The 22,991-nt window shown below is 38.9% G+C and overlaps 1 protein-coding gene across 4 annotated transcripts in view; it reads right to left on the reverse strand.

The window, feature by feature from the left end:
• smash (smallish) overlaps nt 1-22,991 on the reverse strand; it is a 68,818-nt gene that overhangs the window by 3,252 nt on the left and 42,575 nt on the right. Inside the window, exons 2-13 of one of the 4 annotated variants that reach the window (XM_018454229.1) lie at nt 12,741-12,892; nt 12,129-12,317; nt 11,366-11,653; nt 9,041-10,564; nt 7,779-8,690; nt 2,805-3,104; nt 2,459-2,686; nt 1,966-2,330; nt 1,389-1,770; nt 891-947; nt 317-414; nt 92-208 (exon numbers count right to left, since the gene is read on the reverse strand). In XM_018454229.1, coding sequence (XP_018309731.1) covers nt 92-208; nt 317-414; nt 891-947; nt 1,389-1,770; nt 1,966-2,330; nt 2,459-2,686; nt 2,805-3,104; nt 7,779-8,690; nt 9,041-10,564; nt 11,366-11,653; nt 12,129-12,317; nt 12,741-12,791 — 4,511 coding nt within the window. In that variant the 5' untranslated portion in view covers nt 12,792-12,892. Of the gene's footprint in view, nt 1-91; nt 415-890; nt 948-1,388; nt 1,771-1,965; nt 2,331-2,458; nt 2,687-2,804; nt 3,105-7,778; nt 8,691-9,040; nt 10,565-11,365; nt 11,654-12,128; nt 12,318-12,740; nt 12,893-22,991 lie in introns of all 4 variants that reach the window. The other 3 variants (XM_018454228.1, XM_018454227.1, XM_018454230.1) reach the window with 3 other exon arrangements.

Raw genomic sequence — 22,991 nt, forward strand, 5'->3', positions numbered from 1 at the left:
AGACGTAATTTAGCTAACGTTTATTATATAATAAAAGGAAATTTAATGTAATAATAAATATCTCTCTCATATATAATATTATTGTATTTACCTAATTGTAACATCTCTTTGTCTCTGATCTAGCATACGTGGTTTAGTAAGTGGAATCGGTGGTGGCGGCGGTCTCCTTCTTGGCGCATCTTGAAACTGCAAATTTGGCATTGAAGATCTGTAATTCACTGCAGGCGTATGATACTTGTATTGTTGCGTGCTTTTAATAGAGTTCTGCGCAACATCTTGCAAGGATTTCCACTGTTCTTGTAACTGCTCTGCTAACCTAAGCTGCTTTTGCTCGCGATAAGCCAAATTATTACGTTGTCTCTTTAATTCTTCCTGCTCCAATTGTAGAAGTTCCCTTTCCACTCGTAGCACTTCCTAAAACGACAACATACGATATTTTTATGATTGCATTTATTATCTTTACATGCATATTTAAAATATTATTAGACACAAATGTTTCTATCGCGTTAATTCTAATTATATTCTCTTAAATAGAAGCAATTATTATTACTTAAAATACAATAACTCTAAATATTTCCATAAATAAATAAATACATTTAGTTCAAGACTTAATTAATTTTTATTTACTACTTTCGCGATTCTATGGAACTTATGTTTTAGCGACTCTAACAAAATTAAATATCCTTCGTATATGTGATTAATATATTCGTTTAACATATTACATAAAAAGAGATCATATCGAAACAAGCTGAGATTAGTTAAGATATCTCGAAAGAAATTTAAAAGAGACAGAATAATAAGAGATTTAAAGAATTCCTGTATGAATACTTATGTAAAAGTTCCGTGCAAACAAGCGACTAAAACAGTGGTGAAGACAATTGTTGCCTTACCCCGGAAGGGAATTCATCTTCGTTGCTGCTCAACCCAGCACCGACCAATGCCTTGCTCTGTGAATAATTAGCAACGATCCCTCTATCAATATTTACACTACGCTATATATTGATTTGCACCATACTACTGAACAATCGAATTCTTCGGGCAATGTTGTAATAGTAAACGTGACTAACATGCAATTTTTTTTCGATGTATAAATAACGGTAATATGAACGGGATCAAGAGATATCGACAAGAATCGCAACATTGCCCCAAGGATATTTCCAAGCTATCGGTTAAAAATGCGTGCTTCGGCTAGAAGAAATTTGTGCATAGCTTCGAGTTTCCCCGGGAAAAAAAAAAAATAAACAATTGACAGAAATATCAAAGGAAAAACATACTTAAAAGATAATAAGTACCTTGTGTTCTAAATTTACCATCTACTTATAAAATCAACCTCTTTTTCCTCGTTAGTTTCGCGTTCGAAGAATATAAAACTGAATAATTTGCCTTACCTCTTGCTCGCGAATTTGACTTTCCATCGTTCGGATGCGCATCTCCTCCTTGCGACACGCATCAGCGACTCTCCGTTCTTTCTCCTCGATCTCGTTCTGCATCCTCAGTTGTTCCGACTGCGTCTCAAGCTCCTCGTCCTTTCGCTTGTCTCCGATGTACTTCGCTTCCTTTTCCGTCGTTCGCGCCTGAGTCTCCCGCTGTTTCGCTGTCTCATCGTGTTGCTGTTGCGATTGCTCGTGTGAGGAAGCATCTTCCTGCTTGCGTGCGTCGTCCCTCTTGCGAAATGCGTCCTCGTTGCAGCGCAATATCGCCTCTCTCTCCAGCTGCATCTTCTCCTCCTCGAGTTCGCGCAGTTTGTGGGCCAGTTTTTCCCCTAAGTCACTAATGGCATCACCAATGTATTTGACAATTTATTCGTCAGAATATGAATTAAGCGTTCTTTTAAAAAAATCCAGAAGATACTTGAAAAGCTGAAGATCTTTTAAATTGTCTTTTGAATATTTTGTGCATCTTCTGAATTTTATATTCACAAAAAAAAAACATAAAAATTGCATGTAGAGACAGCTTTATCTGTACCTGTTGTATTCGCGATTATCGCCGTATCGCCACTGCTCTTCTTTTTCGAGAACTTCAATAATCTCTCGCTCTTTTTTTGTAATTTCATCCTCTTCGGAAGAAGTCACACTGGCGCCAAAAGGCTCGCTGCTCTGCCTGCTGTGCTGCGACATGTCGGGGCTAACAGGTTGCTTTGCCCAATCCTCGACGTGTCCTAATTCAACCCCGGAATCTCTCTCGTGGCTCGAATCTTGCTCGTAATTACTGTCAGTGTCGTACGAGCGACGATGGAGTTGTTCGATGCGCCTCTCCTCAGCGAGAATCGCCGCCATATCCGGTGGTTTCGTCAGCGTTAACTCGGGTTCGAAATCCTCGTCGTTGACCTGCTATTAACAAAATCGAAATTGACAATATTTATCTTTAAATATTTACCTGTCAATTAAACATGACTGATTATTTTTAAAACAACTGATATGAACAGAAACGGTGGATCTCTGAGGATTTTCGCGCTTACCCCTTCAATACCAAGAAAATCTGAGCGTCTCGTGCGCAACTCTTTCTTGATTCTACGAGTGGAGTTTAATCTCTTGAGCGGCTCCGGCGGAGGATTATCATCATCGCTGACGTCCACCGGAGGCGGCGGTGGTTTCTCCTTCGGTGGTTCCACGCTCGTTGGTGGACTCAGAAGGAAAGGCTGATCAGCAATTATTTCCTCATCATTGGACAGAGTTAGCGGTAGAAACTATAAAATAACAAAGGACATTTACGTTATGAATGTCGCTCTATGAATTGTCTCAGAAAATTATTGTACGTTGTATCATATAAAAGGGATTGAAATTTTAGTGCAATTTTAAACTAACTTGTTTAGAAATCGGTGACGTTGAATTCGGGGTATTCAGCGCGTCGACCAAGTTAACTTCCTGCTTGGCTAAACTCAGGTTCGTCGGTCGTTCCAGCGGATGGTCGGCTGTTGGCGTAGCGACCATGGCATTAGGCGCGTCGTGCATGTCGATGTCGATGTCGCACTTCTTCTTGACTACGTTCGTCGATGTCTCCGTCGTTTCTTGTTGCTTGTGTTCGACTGCCGGGACCACTGGGCGGTTCGCAGCGGTGGCGGCTGCCTCCTTCTCTTGGTCCGCTTTCTCGATAACGATCCGTTCCTGAAGAGACGAGTCGCAGTGTAGCCGAGAGCGGAATATGTAAAATGCAGTTTCGCGCAGATTTTGCAACGCTACATTCTATGCAAATCGACGAATGATGGTCTAGAATAGCGAATTTCTCAAATATACGAAGAATTGGAGACGGATGAATTCTGATTAAAAGGACAAGATCGCTTTCTTTTGGTCGCGCTCATTAGTGTTCAAAGATACAAACGCATTTTTCGATTAATTAACGTCTCAAGAATATGTAAAATGTTTTACGAACTGGTTTTAATTAGGGTAATCATGATAGGGATAAACGTTTTAATTAGGATAAAAAACTGGTAAACTGGTTTTAATTAGGATAATCATGATAGTGATAAACACCGCGATATTATGATGAAAAATTGAAAAAAAAGTCGCAATTTATCTTTTATTTCTAATTATTCCAATCGAATGCTTAAGAAACATCTAGAAAATGTTCCGTAATGTGTATCAAACTAGCAATTAAGTATAAAAGTGATGTCATACAGTGATGTTAACTCGCCAGTTAACTACAAAATCATTTTGAAAAAGTGTAACGACAAGAAATCGCACTGCGACATTTACGTTGAGATTATGCTCTCGGAGATTTTTGTGATTCGTACATCCGCGTTCGTGGACCCGATGATGCAATCGTTAAGTGACATAATATAATGCGTGTACTTCGACGCTGTATTTCACCGCAATTGTGATCGGCATATCTTCCCAGCGTAACGGTTACACGAAAAAAAAGTCAGGAGAATGTCTCGCGTGTACCAGATGTGAAATTCCTGCTGTGGGAATACGCGGGCGCATTTTACCAGGTCGACGCATGTTACGTAATGTTACACGTCCGATGAGTCTCGCGAATCTCCGCAATCACGTGCGCTTTTCTTCGCGATTTGACGCGCCTTTATGACGACGTACGGTGCTCATGTTACGATATCAACAGACTCGAGAAGCACTGATTTCGGGTAACGACTCGAATAACGACGATTTACGATCAAGATTTCTCGTATCTCTTGCGGATCTCGTCATAATCGTGACAAGATCAATTTCGTGAAAGATTGATCTCACTTATCGTAGATTATCTGAATGGGAAAGAACATATTACCGTATTGTAATCTTAATTATTAAATGCAGATCGTTGCAAAATCTCCGTGTAGCGTTAATTGTAATTATAAAATATTTTAACATAAACATATATATTGCAAAAACATTGTAATTTGCTGGCCGGCGATGCGTGATCGGTAAAGCATCGTCGAATAGAAGCTTGTCAATTGTGTCAAAATAGTGTCAATATCTTCCATGCACTGTGCCCCTGATTAAGAGGAATTACGAGACATTAAGATCATAAGCGATTGAAAAGAAAGAAGCTCCAAAAGTGCGAATAAAGAATAAAATACAATTAAATATCTGAAATAAGATAAATGTTCGAACAATTTTAGTCCAATTAAACACGGAAGAATTGTGTAAAAAAATTGCAAAAATTAAGATCAATCAAATATTAACATATCAGTATAGAATTAATATTAGAAATAAATTTAATTCTCTACAACTTTTTTCATTCCCATTCTGTTTCTCAAAGCAAATTAAAAAAAGAAAATCACTTCTATGTAACTTCTAGATAATATCATTATAAGCTAGTAGCTTATTCAATACTCTTTCAAAAGCGAATACACGAGTGAGCGTTCTTAAGCCGTCAAAAAAGTCTACAAGTGCCAAGTCGATCGAAGCAGCTCGATCACGCGATCTCTTCAAACACTACACACGGCAAAATTTAAAAAAAAAACATACTTCACTAATAATCCACACATACACATTCACGCCTAATCGTTCGGTAGTACCTCTTACCTCACGAGTTATACTCGTAAATCGCATGCAGGTGACGAGCACACGGGGAGGGAAAAAACTACGTTCACTTTCTCAAGTTACAAGCGGATCGTGCACACGCCTCGAAAATCGCACAGCCGCTAGAGATCACCGTGATGTCAGGTGTTGTCAGACTGATTAAAGCCGGCTGTGACGCGATAAGGCGTCTTTCGGCGATCGAGGGAGAAAGAGAGAGATAAGAGGGATATCTAGCCTCCGGTGTCGAGGCACAAGTTCTTCGATGGAGTGCAAAGTGCGATGCGGAATTCACCAACCAAATATGTACAATCGTCCGTCTCTAAATGAGACTGATAAAGAAGGAATTTGATCAGGGCCTACCTTGTCCTCTATTCATTTATGAACAAATCAGGCGCGTGCCTGATGTGTTGTTCTGATAAACGACAATGGAGATAAACAAAGTAGAAAGTATCGATAATGACCTCTTAATGTTATTTTTATTTTAGGTTATTGAAACCGTCCGTTTAGAGATGATTTCGAGTTACTGTTTCAATAAAATTAACTCTCCAACACCATCCCGAAATTTTCGATCATAGTTTACATTCTGGATCGTTGAGGGAAACAGGATATATTTTTTTATGATTCCGGACTACATAAAAATCTAAAAAAGAAATTCTTGTACTTCGTGAAACTTTTAATAATAAGTTTTTACTATAATAAGAACTGAGGACTGTATTTTATTTATTTTTTACAGATTGAAATCTGAATAAGAATTTTGAGAAAACGTGATATCGACTGGGCTTTAAAAGGCATAAAATAATGCTGGAGGGTTAATGTTATAATTAACGTCGCTTCTTCCTCTTACTATTCCTTTCATTGCCACTAATCGCAAGACAAGACGTAGAGAAAATCGAATATCTCTTTGAAGACTTTCGAAGGTAGGCCCTGAACCCGAACGGGGCTATCCGTACAGACATGCGTGTCTCGTGAAATTGCCATTCGTTCTGGAGTCTACTAAAAAAAAAAAAGGAAAAAAAGAAGCCGTTTGTCGATACGGTGTCCCACACGGGGGCTAACACACAGCTCAAGCAAATCGCTGCTTGCTCGAAGCAATCAAGAGTACATGACGTCTTACCTCTTCAGTGTATCGAGGACTGAGACGCGTAGAAAGAAAGCGATCGCGCGCCGACAAACGAGCGACAATCGTTGATGGAAATATCGTTGACGGCGGCGACGTAGGCTCACGTGGTTGCTTTTTTTTTTACAGTCGGCACGGTCGGTTCTTTATTAGTAATTAACTGTCACCGCGACTGACCCTTGACTTCGCGCGTCACGCGGCCGATATATCCGTCGTACTTTGAACGTGACTGTTATTAAAAGAGCGTATTTATGCGCCCTGTTAACCGTGGAGATGAACTGCGCCAAGATTTGCGACGACAAGCTGTTTACGTTATTCAACGTCTTGACGGGTCTCGCTAATAATTCGTCAAAATTTATGATCATAAATGAATCAATTGATTTGTTGAATTTCGATGAGAATTTGATGTATTAAGATTTACAGGCGCAAATTCAATCCGAGACTGATTTTTTTTTTATAATAACGATGTGACAAAAAAAATAGTAAAATTAAAAACAGAAATTAAAAATCAAGATAAAGCTTCACCACGCGATAAGACTCACGTGAATGCAAGAGAAAATAATATGACATAGCAGGTTTTGTTTGCCAATGTATCTTATATTTCATCGTTGTTCGTTCTTTCTCGGTCGACCGCTTATATTCCATGACAATTAATTATAATCGCGCGTTAAGTGTCGGCGAGTTCTTTCAAAATTTGCTCGGGGCATCGCAAGTGAAATTAATAAAGTGTTCTCTGGAGAACGCCCCGCGATATCGCCGATATTCTAATCGACGTGCTCGACTTAATGCACGATCGTAATTAAGATGAGGGAGCGATTGAACGTGTTATCACAATGGTTTATTTCCGCTTACGGTCGATATCGGCGGTCAACTTTAATCGACCGTTCGTTCGCAGCTTTCGCTGTAATCGCGGAGGAGATAAAAGTTAAACTGCCGATTAAAGTCAATTAATGCCGAGATCGGCCGTTACGTTTTTCCTTAAACGGCGTATTTGATAGCGCTTAGGCTGTCTGCTGTTACGTCGCAGACATAATACCGCAATTGTGAACTCTATTACAAGTCGTTGCGCCGTATATTATAACGCGTAGCAGCAGTTTCACAGTAGAGCTTCTGCATAACTCGATCTAAGTCTACATATCGTATAACCGGAGATTATCTTATATTCGCACCTGCGTCGCGCCTATTTACATGACTAGCGGTGTACGTAGCCTAAGTTTACGTAACTTCGCGCTTAATGAGCGTACAGAGACGATAGCCATTTGTTAAGGCTAAATTCTTTAAAATAAAATCTCTCCTTCGGAAGAGTCCACGAGTCTCGAAGAGCTGGGAGCAGAACTCTCGAACCGGGTGACTTCTACGAAAAAAAAGTGTAAACGTTAAGCGAAGAAGAACCGCACAACTGTTCAGCTAACGTGGAACGTATGTCTTCGATTCGTCGACTGATAAACAACGTAGTTTGTACGCGCGGATAAGGTCGAAACGATGACGGAGTTGCTCCTGGAACCCTCGTTTTCTCAGCGTTTCACACCCTCGACAACACCCTCGCGCCCGACGAGACGGTGGCTCTACGTACAAGATCTAGTATGGCTTGTCTAGAGGCTGGATAAAAAGAGGAGGACACTGCGCGGTTGTTATTGTCAAAAAAGATGGTCCTCGCGTCTTTAGGAATTTTTCGAGGCGTTGCCGACTTGCTGATCGCTTCTAACCTCGGCGACGGGGGTTGTCCGCTTGTCCACCGTGTTGACACGGTTCACTGTGATGAACGGCGTCACCGGCGGCGTCATGGGTGCCTTGCCCTGAGGTACCACCACCTTCTCGCACACCTCCACCACGGTGCGACGTCGTTCCGCAGGCAGTAGCGCATCGTCGTGGCGTCGCGCATTCGCTGCGGGTAATCTCGACGAAGGTGAAAGTTCCGCTGAACTCGTTTGTGGGGACACAGGCGAGGAGGTTTCGACGGTCGTCGTTTCAGACGTTCTCCGAATCGAACAGGGAGATTGACTCGTCGAGGATTTGTTATTCGCGTTATGCGCCTTCGAGGGCGAAGATTTAGGAACGAGCGAGGTCAAGACAGAGTCGGGACTCGTTGGCGAAGACTTAGCGGTTTTGCGAGGGAGAGGGGTGGGAATCTTGGACGTGGTGCGGCAGGACGCGGGTTTGGAAACCGGACTGGCCTCAGGAGAGAGGCTAGTCGGGACCGTCGTCGCTCTGACGGAGGGAAAGGACAATTGGTATGTCTCTGCGACGGGGATGGTGTCTAAATACGGTTGAGGTTGAGGGAGATTGGAGAGATGTTCCTTGGGCGGGTTCTGCCGCTTTGCTTGGCCAATGAATTTCGGTCTCGCTTGCTCGATGGAGATTTTCAGACTGGCCGATACTATGGACTCGTTGGGACTTAATTCGGAATCTGTCTTGAACTCGTCTTTGCCGAACGCTCGTAGTTTTGAGAGGCTTTCGGGAATAGTCGTCTCTCGCGGAGGTATTTTGGGACTCGGATGGATGATTGCGCGAGGCACGGAAATATGCGAACGAAGTGTATTAGAATTAGTAATGGCCTCTACGCGCGCCTGCGACTGTGATTTGTTAGTCGATAGTTCCCCAGAAGTGTCAGCAGTACCCTACAGAATCAGAGAGTTACCCGATATGTAGTTGTCCGAAACCCATAACCAAAAAGAAAAAAAGGAATTGGTATAATAAAGGAAATAGTAAAATAGAAACACAGTGCTCATTGTCTGATTTTTCAGGTGTGAATGGCGTTAGAAAAAATGTAGCTAATAACGAAATTGTTTTTTTTTTTTTTTAATATGGGCGTCAGTTTAAAGTTTTTTTAATTTAAATTACTTATAGAGATCTAAAATGAAAATCACCATGAAGATATGAATAATTGTTTCTCATCGAATAAAACTTTATCAAAATTTATATACCTAATAAAAATACGAGATTTTAAAAATTTCAATATTTCTCTTACCTTATTCACTGCTACTGCCTCCCGGTGGCTGGTGAACTGTGAGCGAGTAGTCGCGGTGTCATTCGGCGCTTCCACTATCGTGTTCGATGCTAACGCGTCCTCCTGGATGACGGACATAGTCTTGATCCTCTCTTCGACTTCTCTTCGTTCGACGATCGTGCCACTGGTGTGTTGCACAATTTCCTCATCGATCGGCTCATCCGCCTGGCTGACCGAGCAACTTACGTCTGCGGTGTGAATACCTGAATCCTCGCGGTCCGTGTCGTTCAAGAGTTCCGCGGACGACGACGAGGCGGGATATTGACGTCCATAATCGAGCTCTTCGAGGCTTTGCACACGCTCGAACGTGTCTGGGCCGCTGGACGCGTCCGCGTCCAGGGAGTCCAGACTTCTGTGGAAGACGGCTCGCGGTACGCGATATTCCGAATCGGGCGACGAACTCCTCTCGCTGGGTGTCGATGTGTCGACTCTGTTCTCCTGATCACGGAAACAAAGCGGATGCTTGCCGACATGTGCGGGTCCTCGTTTCTCCGTCGCGTCCTTGCTCCTGGCTACGTCCAGTGCGCTGAGACGATCCTTTATTGTCCTGGCGGTGAACTCACCATTGTGCGAACGCGACTCATTCGTCGTGGTCGGCACCGAAGACTCGTCGCTGCTACTATACTTTTCCAAGGTGGACAGTCTTTCCCTGAGAGGCCTCACCGTTTCCAGATCTTCCGTGCTGAGCTTGCGGTGAACGGAACTCTTGCTCTCACGCTCCGAAGCTTGTTTTTCCAAATGAGTGAGCCTCTCTCGGATAGAGCTCATGTCGCCGGACAATCGGTTGAGGGTCTTGTTAGTGACCTTGTCACCGTTCTCTATCTCGTACTTCTGTCTCTCGAGGCTCGATAGCCTCTCTTTAATCGATTTCGTGCCGGTAAAATCACCGGATAGCCTGTTGTTTGCCTTGCTGTCGCTGCTCTTCTGTGACGCCTTCTCGAACACCTCACGTCGCTTCAATATGTCTACCTTCACCATTGATAGCGAGGACTTACTACTGTCATCATTCAAGTTTGTCTTTGAACCGTTCAGCGATGATTTTGCCGTGTCTAACTTGGAGTCGATTCCAGTCAAGGATCTTCGCGGTATGTTTTGCGACACTCTCGACACGTAACCACGAATGGCACCTTCATACGTATATTCTTCCGGTTCGGGCGAACTCGTTGTCGCGGTAGTACCGGAATCGTACTCCTGATTGTTATTCAGATTGCCATGAAAACCACCAAACATTTTTCTCGCGGTAGACGTCGTTGTCACCGTTACGGTCGTCGTTGCCGTCGTTGTCATCGGTGTCGATTCTATTGTACCAGTATCCGCTGTTGTCGTTGTCGTTGCTACTGATGCGATCGTTGCTGTTACTGATGTAGTTGCAATTGTTGCCGCCGTCGTCGTCAACGTTGCGATGCTCATCGTTGTGGATGAGGCCACATCGATGGTGTTATCGACATCCGAATGGCTCTTCTCGATCTCGCTATCCCTGTCGCTCTACAATATGAAAAACAAAGATAAAGTTATCGAACAATGGCTGTTCTCGTAAGTGTCTATAAAATTTTTCGCAGTAGAAAAGTGTGCTTTAATATTTAACTGTACTATTATTCTCTTGTCGATTTAATATAGAAATGACTATTGATCGCGTGACGAATAGCTTGTGGGACTAAATAAATGTTTGCAGGTGACACATAAACAAATGTAAGAATGTACAGCGATCATAGCCATTCGATTAATACGGTTTAGTGAGATTAGAGAACCTAAAAGTAGAGATCGGCCAATGCCGACTCGATCCGTGATTGGCTCTGCCATGTTGCTGTGAAACTGGATATGAGAGAAAGAGAAGCGACATCAGCTTACTATCAAGATTCTCATCGAAATTGGTATATTGGCGCGCATTTCCAAGATCACGTGATTTCCGGTTTCACAACATCATGCCGGGCTTTGGCTGATCTCTACTTTTAGGATCTTTAGGCGAGATCATTGCAGTGTGGCGGTAAGTTTTGAATTCACGAACCGATATTTCTTGCACGGATTCATAATAAAAAAGAAGATAAAATAAAATGCAAATCAAAATTTTGTGATTAACGACCGATTCTCATTAATTTGCCTAAAAAAAAATGTAAAAAATATATTTATATATAAATTAATTAATAAATAATTTTAAAAAATTAATTTTCCTTGTTATAGAATTTATTTCAATAGATTTAACGAAATCGGAATTACTGTTCTTTTCAATAAAAGTGAGTCGACGCGACGCAAGGCGTATATTACGCACGTGTTTGAATAAATGCGTACCAAAACACTATGTGTGTCGTCATGCGTATCACCGCTGACCGAGCTCTTGCCGCTGCTCGTACCGATCCCGAGGTCGCTAAGATCATTCGCATCCTCGTCGTTGTACATAGCCAAGCTGATGCTCAGCTTACGACCCCTGTTACCGCGCTCCTCCATCATCTCCGAGAAGGTTTTGTTCTTACGACGTAGACGGTCGTGTTCCTCCAGTTCGAGTTTCTTCACTTCCACCACCCGCTCGATTATATGTTCCTGCCGCTTCCTCCGACTACTCTTCCAATTATCCAAATTCTGCGGATGGAATGTCATCTTTGATTATTAAGAAAACCGTACTATAATATACTGTAATAACTTTTACGTAAAAACTTTTAAGTAAAATGCATAATGATCTATAAAATATTTAATTAACTTTAATAAGAAATTTGACGTTTATAAATTTTAATTCGATGATACTTAATGATTTTAAACTTAATAAAATAAATGGTATATTAAATAATTTTGTAGTAATATGTTAATTGACTTTGATATTTTATCTCAATTAAAATAGATTTATAAAAAAAGTAGAGCAAACTTCAATAATTTTTTTTACACATGAACGATTTTCATCTAAAATATGAATTTAAATTTGTATAATTGGTTAATTAATTAATAATAGAATTAAAGTCAAGATTATCGAATGTAAGTATTCGTACAAGTTGTCAAACCTGTAATACTTCTCTTTTTTATTAATATAAATTAATAAAATGATGACTTTGAAGTTACTCACTGATTGCCAGTCCTCGGGATCATCGCGGACTTCCTGTTTGATTTTCTTCACCTCTTGGACTTTTTGTAATTGCTCCTGCGCTGTTCGATACAGTGAACAGGGTCCGACTTTGACGAATTGTAAAGGATTAGTCGCTTGTTTGGGAGGTGTTTTCAAAGTCGTTTTCAATTTTGGTGGTTCATGTGTTAGCTATAAAAAAAAGACCATATACAATATATTTCTTCTCATGTATTTCATATATCATCAAACAACTTGGAAAATTTGCAAAACAAAACGTAAATAAAGATGATAATCCTAATCAAACATTTATAGATTAAAATGGAATGATTCATAGAAGTTTTCTAAATAAACAAGCATCTGCACTGAAAAAAATAATTTGCTGCAGCAGCCAATCTTTTTTTTCAGTGTGCGACAATAATCTACATTTCAAAATATCGCAGATTTTAATTTAAAAAATAAAAAAATCTGTTTTGAAATCGTAGAACTTATCTTTTTTTTAGGAAATTATAAATATTTAAATTTTTCTTATTATTTATTTGTATTTTATATTTAATTTGTTTCGAATCGAATCACTTGAGAGAAAAAAAGAAAACATTTGCAATAAATACTAACCACTCTTTCGTTTCGCCGCTCGGATGCGGCGGTTTGCGACGAAGCAGGCATCCTTTGAGTTCTCCTGCTTCTCTCGCTTTTTTGAGATACTCCTCCTCTTCAATGATGAACGATATCTGTTCGCACGACTTGGTCCATCCTATGTCCTCTTCCTACAAGGAAAAACCAAGTGATAAAGATTAATAGAAAGTCTTTAAATTTATGTGATCGGATAATGATATACAATGAAACTTGTCGCACTCGATCATCTTATATTCAACAAAATATAAGGTCTGTTCGCGTTACTTGTACTTTTTACGGGCTTTCTACAATAAATCATTGCTTAAGCTTTAAGTCTTAAACTATAAGAAATTGACCAATCATAATCGATTATTCTTTACGATTAATCATTATTCTTTTTACATTCGACTGTGATTATTAATTTCTTATGACTTAAGACTTAAAACATAAGTAATAGCTTATTGTAGAAAGCCTATTACACTTAATATTTTAAGTTTCTTTTTTTTCAACACTCGAATATATATTCCTTATTTTAAGTGCAAAAAATTTTTTGGGATTTTAAGAAATGGGAACAGACTTATAATTATGTATACTCCTAAAGTTTCGAATAGAATAGAAAAATCGTCGATACATTTTGTGATAATGTTGATAATATTCTTTTACTAGAGTAACTCGACAGCATAAATAACTCTTCTTTGTATTCAGTAAAATAAAAAAATGGATACTTATATAACAATGCGAATAATCTATAACAGATATATATTTTGCCTTAGTTAGACTTTCATTTATAGCAGATGTTCGCCTTGAATCCCTGAGAATGTTTATCGCCTTGCGAACAAATATTATCGTATCCGGTTTATGTTCACGCGTCATATCCGTTGCATGTGTTATTTTCGAATACGCTCCATTCGAAAATACGTATCACCTTCACAGTAGAAATTTTCACAAACTCGGAATAAAAAGATAAATTCTTAAAATTCTCTCAGAAGTTTCCAAGATACTTCATTCTCTAAAATCTTTAGAGTAGAATCTAATTCTAAAGAGTGACAATTAAGCCAGTTAAAAAAAGTCGATTTTTAAGAGTGAGATTCCACTCTTTAGAATTACGATTGCACTCCAAAGATTTTAGAGAACAGAATATAATTCTATTATTTTCTCTCTCTTAACCAATTTAAAACACATAACTATATAGATTTTTTTTCACAAATAACAATGCTTCCCAAAGCATTTTAAAAAGGCGCTTTGTCAGCGTCAGTCTCAATTTTTAAAGAAAGACTCTCAAGATGCTCTGAAGCGATTCAAATCGCATTTTTCCCTACGACCTCGCGGATGTCCTACGGTATACACCACATCGAGATGCATTCGCTGATAGCTGCCGCCCGTTCGCCACGACGGAGTATGTCGCGCCGGGATCGTAGACTTCGATACGTCCGATTGCATTGCGCACCAATCGATAGAATCCCTGTGACACCTATGACACGTGCGGCATCGCGATCATTTCAATGGTAGGCATAGTAGGCAATCGTGCCTACCGGTGTGTATCAAACCGCGTACGTCGCGAAGACGAGCAACACGACGACGACGAGCAGCAACGCTTTCAGATCAGTCCGTTGCAGATCGCTCGCGTGAACTTCGCTGAGAGCAAACGGAGCAAACAGCCCTTTCAAAGTAGTTCTGGAGCGTACGGCATGGAATGCAGTCTTCGAAGAAGGAAATCAACGCGTAAGAACAAAACAAAAAAAAAACGAAAAGATCGCGAGGAAGTCAAGGCTGGATATTTCTGTCGCTGCTTGGCTCGTGCGCGAAGGAGCGTAACAGTTTGCGTTTTCCAGCGATCTTATTTAGTTTATCCAAGACATGAACAAGAGATGAACTGCAATTGATCGGTTTATTTCTGCTTGCTGAACTTTAGACATTTCATCTAACGCTCGCGCTTTCGTGTAAAATTTGCTAAAGAATCGATGGAGCATGAACGCCTTCGGCGCTCACGTGAAGAATATCAGAGCATTAAGCGGCATATCGTGACGATATTGTGTTCAATGCGTTGTTTCAAGCGTTATAGGAAGAAGAGTTTCGTAGGATTGTACAAATAGTTATTCTCTTTCTTTCTCTTTCAATAGATGAAAGAAACAATTGTGTCTGTGACATTTAAATTAATATGGCGTCTACATAATAATGTGTAAGAATACTTTGTAAAGAGTTATGTGAATTAAATGTATGAAAACTGTGAAAAAAAAAATAAAAATTGAATTGTTGCAATAAAGATCATTTGCGAACAAAATAATTTATCACATCGCTTAAAAATAATCTTCTTTGTTAAAAAAGCAATTTTATACGAGAGATCGGCTTAAAGTAGCCCCTTTCAGTTTAGAAAAAATAAATTTTTTTTCAAAATAGTTCGGTTTAAAATCGCTATTGTTGTTTAGGAAGATAGGTTTTTTGAAGATCGGAACATCTCTAATAAGAAGATTCTGATCGTATTAATCAGAATTTCAATTAACGTAACTTCTCTTTTTCCAGTGTATATAAATATATATATATATATATAATATATGTATATATGCCCACAAAAATATGGGCCACTAAACCGATACAGTGGCCCATATATTTTGCGGATGAGTATAATATCATTGGGGCATAATTTATAATGCACGTCGTTGTATCCTGGTGCAGCGGCGGACCGCAGTTGCAGTCGCATACATTCTGAAAATATCGCGGCCCGCTATTTCGTGCACGCAACTGCGTCTAAAAAGCCGTCTGGATCGTACGACAAATCCGCCAGTACGCCGAAAACTCGTATTTTTCAAGCCTTACGAGCGCCTGTTATCCTTTTATGCAAACGTGTTTCATTCTGTCGTCTCGACGGAACGCGCGTTTCCTTTTATTTCTGCAAGTTAACTGTATACGTTTAAAACGTATAAAACTGTATACTGTCTAAATTCTTTGGAGTGGAATCTTACTTTAAAAAATGAAAATTGAGCTTAATCTTGAAAAAGTGGCTCAGTTTTTAATATTCAAGAATGAGATTTCATTCTGTAAAGTGAGATTTTACTCTAAAAGTTTTAGACAGTACTATATATATACAATTAGAAACTGCATACTATTGCATCGTTTTTCCTTTCTATGTCTTTTTGCATTTCGCAAATAAGCCAATAACAATCGAATCATTTCAATTAACTGCTTATGCTCTGAAGAACCAGGAATGAACGAATTTATTCTTTTTATTTATTCGTCGTTGACTGACAGTTGTGAATTATTTTTCATTATACCATATTATTATCACTATTGAAATAACACTCTCCCAGGAGAAATAATATAATATTTGTTTACGATAAATATTAATAACGATAATTACGATAAATAGCATTTAAAATTATTATAAAAATATAGCATTTAATATTTTTGAGAAAATAAATTACTGTACGATACAAAACTCCATTCTTGAGTTTTATTATACTTTGATACTAAAATATTTTTTATTTATGATATTACGGACAGAGAACAAAATTCAACCTGGATACATTTCCACAAAGTTTCGCTCATTGCCAGGATGTAACAGATGATCTTTGTTGCGTAATCCAAGTGGTGTCTTCAGTTGTTGATATCTGTGTCAAGACACGAATGTATATAACTCGGAAAAGGCGATTGATGCGACTGACGTTAAAATAATACGTGAATAAATATTTCCATATTGAGATCAAGAATAATTGACTGTTTCAAAGCGAGCCGCTGTCGCCACCATTCGTAGCGAGCATTGAACTAGACACGCATTTATCGTGGAGCGTCGCGACGCTTCCGTCTGTAACTTTTTATTCTTTTCTCCAGATGCGACGGGCTCTCGCGTGAAGAGCCACCGTAACATTTTATGGTACATAAAATGAATTCTTTATGCCATCGAGCCCCATTGGTCGCCTTCGGTCTTTTATTAAACTATGTCAGGGTGTTTTACGGTCATCGAGCACTCTGATCATCATAAACCATAAGTGCCAAGCTCGCGCTGCCGCCTTTATAGAACGTTCAATTCATCTACGGTTGGTCGACGTTGATCCCGGCCGTATTATAGAACTGCTTTCTACGCTACTTTTTATTAGCCACGCTTGTGTGATGTCAAGCATCTTCGATATTGACGCGCGTGCCATAAATTATGTACGCCGTGTTATAAATGACTACATAAAAAAAAATAAAACGGTCCGAAAAAAGAAATAAAATAAGATACTAGTATGCAAATGTCTTGTTTTATCAGCTGAATGTATGAACCAAAAATGATGCATTTTCGCTTCATGATCCTTCCAGGTATTTTTTATTCAATAATTGTAACGAGAGCGGGAATTTTCGTCATATTTCGTAAATCGGTTTATCCCAACAGTCATCGAAAGAAAAAAATAATTTCAGCCCATAAGTTGCGAGAATTAAGATATCTTTTCATGCCTCATTCATCGTTCATTTGTAGCAATAAAACACTGTATTGTCATTAGTAAATTGTCAGTTACGTGATCTGTTTAAAAACAACTGATAAGCGATGCATGGAAAAATACATTTATTTACACACAAGTCTCTTTCGCTACTTCGATACAAAAAAAAAGTCTGGTAATAGTTATAAAATATTACCTAAGTAAAGTAATTACAATCAAATGTTCGATTAATATGATCGAAAATAACTTAATTTTTCTAAATATTTAGTAAACACTACCAAACAATTAATTATATTATATTCGGTGTAGTAATACTTACTCTAAAGTTTTAGAAAAGTAAAATTATTTTATAAAATTTATACAATTATATATTAACCGAATATTTGATGAAAATGATTTCATTCAACATTTGGTAGCTACTATCAGATTTTTCCTTCAGTACACTATATACCGAAATAAAATAGCAAGACGCGAGAGTTGGAGTATCCTTGATACACCAGGACGAAAAGAGAAGTAAGGAGGCTGGGATTTATAACGTGCTTATGTAAGCGACGCGGTCAGATCGAGCTAGACGCCGCGCAAATCTACGACGAAATATACGCGGAGGAAAGTAACCTTCGCGAATGCGAAGGCAGCTCTTCGCGGCGCAGAGCTTAGGCCGGTTTTCGCTGTCGGTCCAGACGTGCATGCGGGCCCGTACATACGATCGGTACGCACGCATAGGCACGTTTCTTGGGTCCGATCGCGTGATCGTGAGTATCCCCTTCTACGCATGTGTGTCGCGTACGTGTGTATCCAGAAATACGTCGGAGGCGCGCGTATCTGTGCACAGGTATCTTGATTATTTATCAAGAATTTTCTAATACTGACGCGCGTTTCATGTGTTACTTTGACTACCATTCGCGAACAAGATGTGAAAAATGAGTCGTAAAAAGACAAATCTGGATGAGATATCACCATAATTTTGATCAATCAAAATGAAAATAAAAATAAAAAAATACTTTAAAAACAAAAATATACAATTCAGTGATATGGACAGAAATCATAAACATTTAAATCACATTTATACGGCGTGACACGCGCGCGACACTTTTACATCTGTCTAAAAGAACGAGACGTTAATATTTGAGATTTCTAAAAGTCACATTTCGATGTTCCTTTCAGTAAAAGAAGTTTCAAGATTTATCGCAATCGCGATACCCCCAGCTCAAGGCCGGTTAGACTGTAATGAAGAATTGTCCCTTTTCGCTTTTTTTTTTAAGTAATAAACAACGACGAAGTACACGCACGCGGAGGAGCACCTTGTACGTCGAGGAGATACGCACGTGTGTTGTCCGAGCCGTAGAAAACTGGCCACTTCGCGTACGTCGAACGTGGTGTAGGATGTTGCACGTACGTGTACGTTTGTTTGTCCGTGGAGAGCGGTGGCTAGGTCACGGTCAGGGCGATGCCCTCATCTTCCCTTGGAGAGAAAGAGAGGCGGCTGGCCGCCGCACCGCTGAGATGCTCTAAAGCTGCATCTCGTGGGCCACGCGACCGACGACGAATCGCGCGTGCGATTTATTATTCTCCTCTTTTCCCTCCTCGATATCGTGCGTGCTTTATATCACGATTGGATTCACTGAGAACTCAATTAGAGCGCGAGGGATAAATCTTCGCGATCGCGATGGTCCAGCGGAGGTAGCTCACTATTAAGTGCGGATTCAGGCGATCTTCATCGTTAGTATACGATAGAAGACAAGAGTGAGATTTTTAAGGAGAAATAAGATTTCTATAGCACTATATCTGCAAAAACGTCAACTCTGAAACTTCTTCAGCTCGATTCACAAATTATTTATAAATCTGAAAAATTTATTCGTTTCCATTAATTTCGTGGAATACATAGATACCCGTTATTTTTTTTTTTTTTTTTTTCGAAACTGAATAAGCTCGAAAGCCTTCACGGTGCACTTACATAATCAAGTTTGTATATTACAACATACAATAATAGAAAGCAAGTAGTATCGCTCGTTAAAATCGGATATGAATCACCTTTTTGAAATTATGTGAATTATTTTATAGTGAGTGATTTTAGCAGCTTTCTTCATCATGTTGTAAATTAGTTACCCTGCAGGCGCAAAGTACTCGTATATCCTATTTTATACTGCACCAAGATGTTTTCTCGTAAATAAATGTGAATGAAAGGAGAGAAAAGAGGAAAAACTTGTAATACATTGTTTACAGTGCTTCGTGAGTGCCGTTATATGTAGCACATACATCGTAGCAGAAACTGATTGCTAAAGGAGCTAATCACAAGCAAGAGGAAGTAGGAGAGAGAAAGAACAGAGACGCAAATGAAAGCACGATCTTCGGCGTCATCGCCGTCGTTCGTGTCGGGAGAGACGGAGGTTATCACTTGCGAGCTGCATCGCGTCTCGGTGTGCAATAAACGTCCGCTGTATAAATATGCATAGCGCAGCAACGAGGCGCTATCTCGTCAGACGGAGGTCGTTTCCATGTCGTCTGAATTCCCGGGCGCGTGATACGCGCCGCGACGTTGCATTCATTCGATGCACTTGAACCAGGAAATTGTCTGCATCCTTGGCGCGCGACTGGCAATAAATAGACGTTCCCCAGCCACTGGTATGCCTAAAGATTAATCGCATCGCAACGTCGGAGGAAAATCGCGAGATCCCGAACCGCGAAGTTTGGATCCAGAATACGAGAATTGACGCGATTACGCCTTGGTCTTTTTCGTTTAAAAAAAAAAAGGAATATGCGCCTCTCTTTTCACGAAGAAATGCGAAGCACTTAAAACTCGACCTCAAGTTTAATATAAATGTTCAGGGGAACCTACTTTGCTCGTGAACGAAACGCATGTGTACAAGATTCAGTGATGCATAAAATTAGAGAGAAAAGAGAAGTAAGAGATTAGTCTAACCAATTAGATTCATACATCAATAAAACCTTTATTTATCCATCCTATTATCTGTCCATTAAGATAACCGATTTCAGCGTGAATACGGAGTTGAATTTTTCTTACTGAAAATTACTTGTTTTATTTAAGCACAGTTTTATAAAAAAAACTTGACTTTTTTTTATACTTTTAAGAATTCTTAAAATTTTTTTCTGATACTTTTTTTTATACGCACTTTGCATATAAAACTTAAAGTTTTTTGTTATCTTTCTGGAATACATCTGGGATACCATTAGAGAACAACAAAGGGGAGGACACTTTCTTACGGTAAATCTTACATCGGTTCGTGCTTCGATTCGTTCCGCTCTAGTTTCTACAGCACGGTGAAAATTCATTTCCACTCCTACTTACCGGTAAACTTTCGTGACATATTACTATGCGACAATGTTGTCAGACAGGAACGTACTTTCAGAAAATGAACATTACCATTATAATTATATCTATCAGATACTTGTCACCTTTTATTGCAAAATAGTCATTTATATTCATAGCAAAAACTTCATTTAAAATCCTAATGATAATAGCTCAATTACTCGTTACGTTCACATGTTTCTATCTAAAAAAAAGTATATACCTTATATTTAAAAAAAATATATTAAAAATCAAAATTTCACATCCTCTGAGAAATATCTTTACTGGCTTGAAATAACGTTTTTAAGGAATAAACGCTATAATTCCCGCTCTTTTTCCGGATAAATTACTTAATTTTTCAAGACTTTTATGCTCATTCAATTTTATGTTCATTTTCGTACCGAGTCTTTAAATTTATTTCTGGTTTATCCTAATCTTGTGATTGAAGTCTAATAAATATAATCAGTGATAAGTATAAAAGAATTAAATGATAATTTTTCACGAGTTTTGTCGCTGATACTTCGTACTCCAAGGTAAAATCAATGGTGTCGCGCAATGAGCGTAATTGAATTACACTGCAACCTTACAACGTTCTGACACGTGATGCATATGGACGTGCGGTCGCGTACGGGAAAAAAAAAGAGAATTCCAACGGCCTACATTCGACGTTACGTCATGCATCCGTTCTTCGTGCACAATAGTTGATGCTGAAATTGCTTGGTTTAATTACGGTTTATCCAGCTTACGGAGGCGATTATATCGTCTCTGTCCGATCGGCCGTGATTAGCATCTGCTGACATGCTATAGAAATCGCTCACTAGTCTGATCCTCGAACATTTTGTAACGAAAGTCCTTTTTCGGTAACGAAAATTAAACCGATGCGGAATAAATTTGCAAAATTAAATTTAAAAAACGATCCATATCTCAAAGTTAATTAATAATTAAAAATTATAAAATGTTTCGCACTTATGTCGCTATTTTAGTAAAATAATTGTATATGTAGTACCTAATTGATAATTATATCATTAATATAATTATCATCTTTTATTTTGATTCAGAGTTTATCTTGTATAAGTTTTTCTTTTGACGTAAATAATTGCTTTCTTCCTATTCTTTAAGATTTAAAATTGTATACAGAGACAAATAAATAATTAGGAAATATTTGCGGCTGACACTTGACTAAAGGTTAAATTACTTACGAATATGCATAATTGTCGCTATAAGAGAAAGAGAAAGTATATTGCATGAAAACCGGGAATGCAGATCTTATGAATTACGAAAGAGCGATTTTCTAAAACAAATGTACGTACGTCTGTACATAAAAATTGTGTCGTGCGTTTGCATATTCCGGTTGTTATCCTTGAAGTCGCTCAGAAAGGTTCCTTTCGAATCGAAAGACAAAACTAACTCAGAAATATAATTACATAGTCAGTTTAATATTAATTTGTATATTTATTCTCTCATTTACAATAGTGATCATATATTCGCAATTAATCTTGGAATGGTTAGCTTTTATAAACATGCTAGATTCGTCATAGTTAAAGGTATAATTTAACCGCGGCTAATAATTAATAATTATTGACAACCATCAATCTACCATCAATCATATAAAAGCGAGTCATCCATCTCTTCCGCTTTATCTACTTTATTTCACCGCGTTGCTTGCATTAATATATTATCCAATCTTTTCTTTTTCATTCTTTCCTCCTTAGATAATCTTCAGACAAACTTTGTAGCACCTCTCCGATAAATCTTAATTAAGTTTCTCGAGTAATCGTCTATTTGTTTCGTCTTAATTGCCACGTTTTCTGTTTTAATCTTCCGACTCCCAATTAGCGGGACAAGCCGTTCATTCCAAAAATAACTTTTTCAGAATAATTCTCCCAGAAGATTTTGATAATTTTTGTGGATTTGTAAATAAAAATTTTGTAAATAAAAAAAAATATTAATATGACTGTATATTTACCTATTGATTTATTTACTATATTTCAATCTAATGTTTAACATCATAAACATGCTATTATATAGGAAATTTTTTGGGGGGTCGTCTCACTTTGGAACTTGTGTTTGGGAAATTAGTGGGTTAATCCCTTATTCCAAAGCCGCGCGATCCAAAGCTAATTTCTTCTTGCATATTTCGGAATCCCGGCGACGCTCCTGTTGAACAAGATCGCCATACTCCGGGTTTATTTTTACCCCTACTAACTCACAGGGCAACAGGAATATGAATGAAAGGAAGCGATAGGCAAGCTGCCAAAACGTGAGCTATTAATATAACGATACAGGGGACGGAGAAGCCGGAGCGCGGTTTGATCGCGAGACGCCACGCCATGCTCGGATTCTCAAAACTCGCGCTCGCAATTCGATCGATTAGGCACGTCTCGTCTCGATGTCGGGAAAATATACAGTCGACAGTTCAAGGTTCAGCACGTATACATACGAAAAATTATACGACACGATGACGACATATGGCGCGCACGTGCGAGCTCTCTTTCTCTTTCTCTCTACAAGCGGTAGTGGCGTGTTTCCCTA

The sequence above is a fragment of the Mycetomoellerius zeteki genome, unplaced genomic scaffold (genome assembly GCF_001594055.1).
Source record: "Mycetomoellerius zeteki isolate Tzet28-1 unplaced genomic scaffold, Tzet1.0 scaffold43, whole genome shotgun sequence".
In the NCBI taxonomy this organism is placed as follows: Eukaryota; Metazoa; Arthropoda; class Insecta; order Hymenoptera; family Formicidae; genus Mycetomoellerius; species Mycetomoellerius zeteki.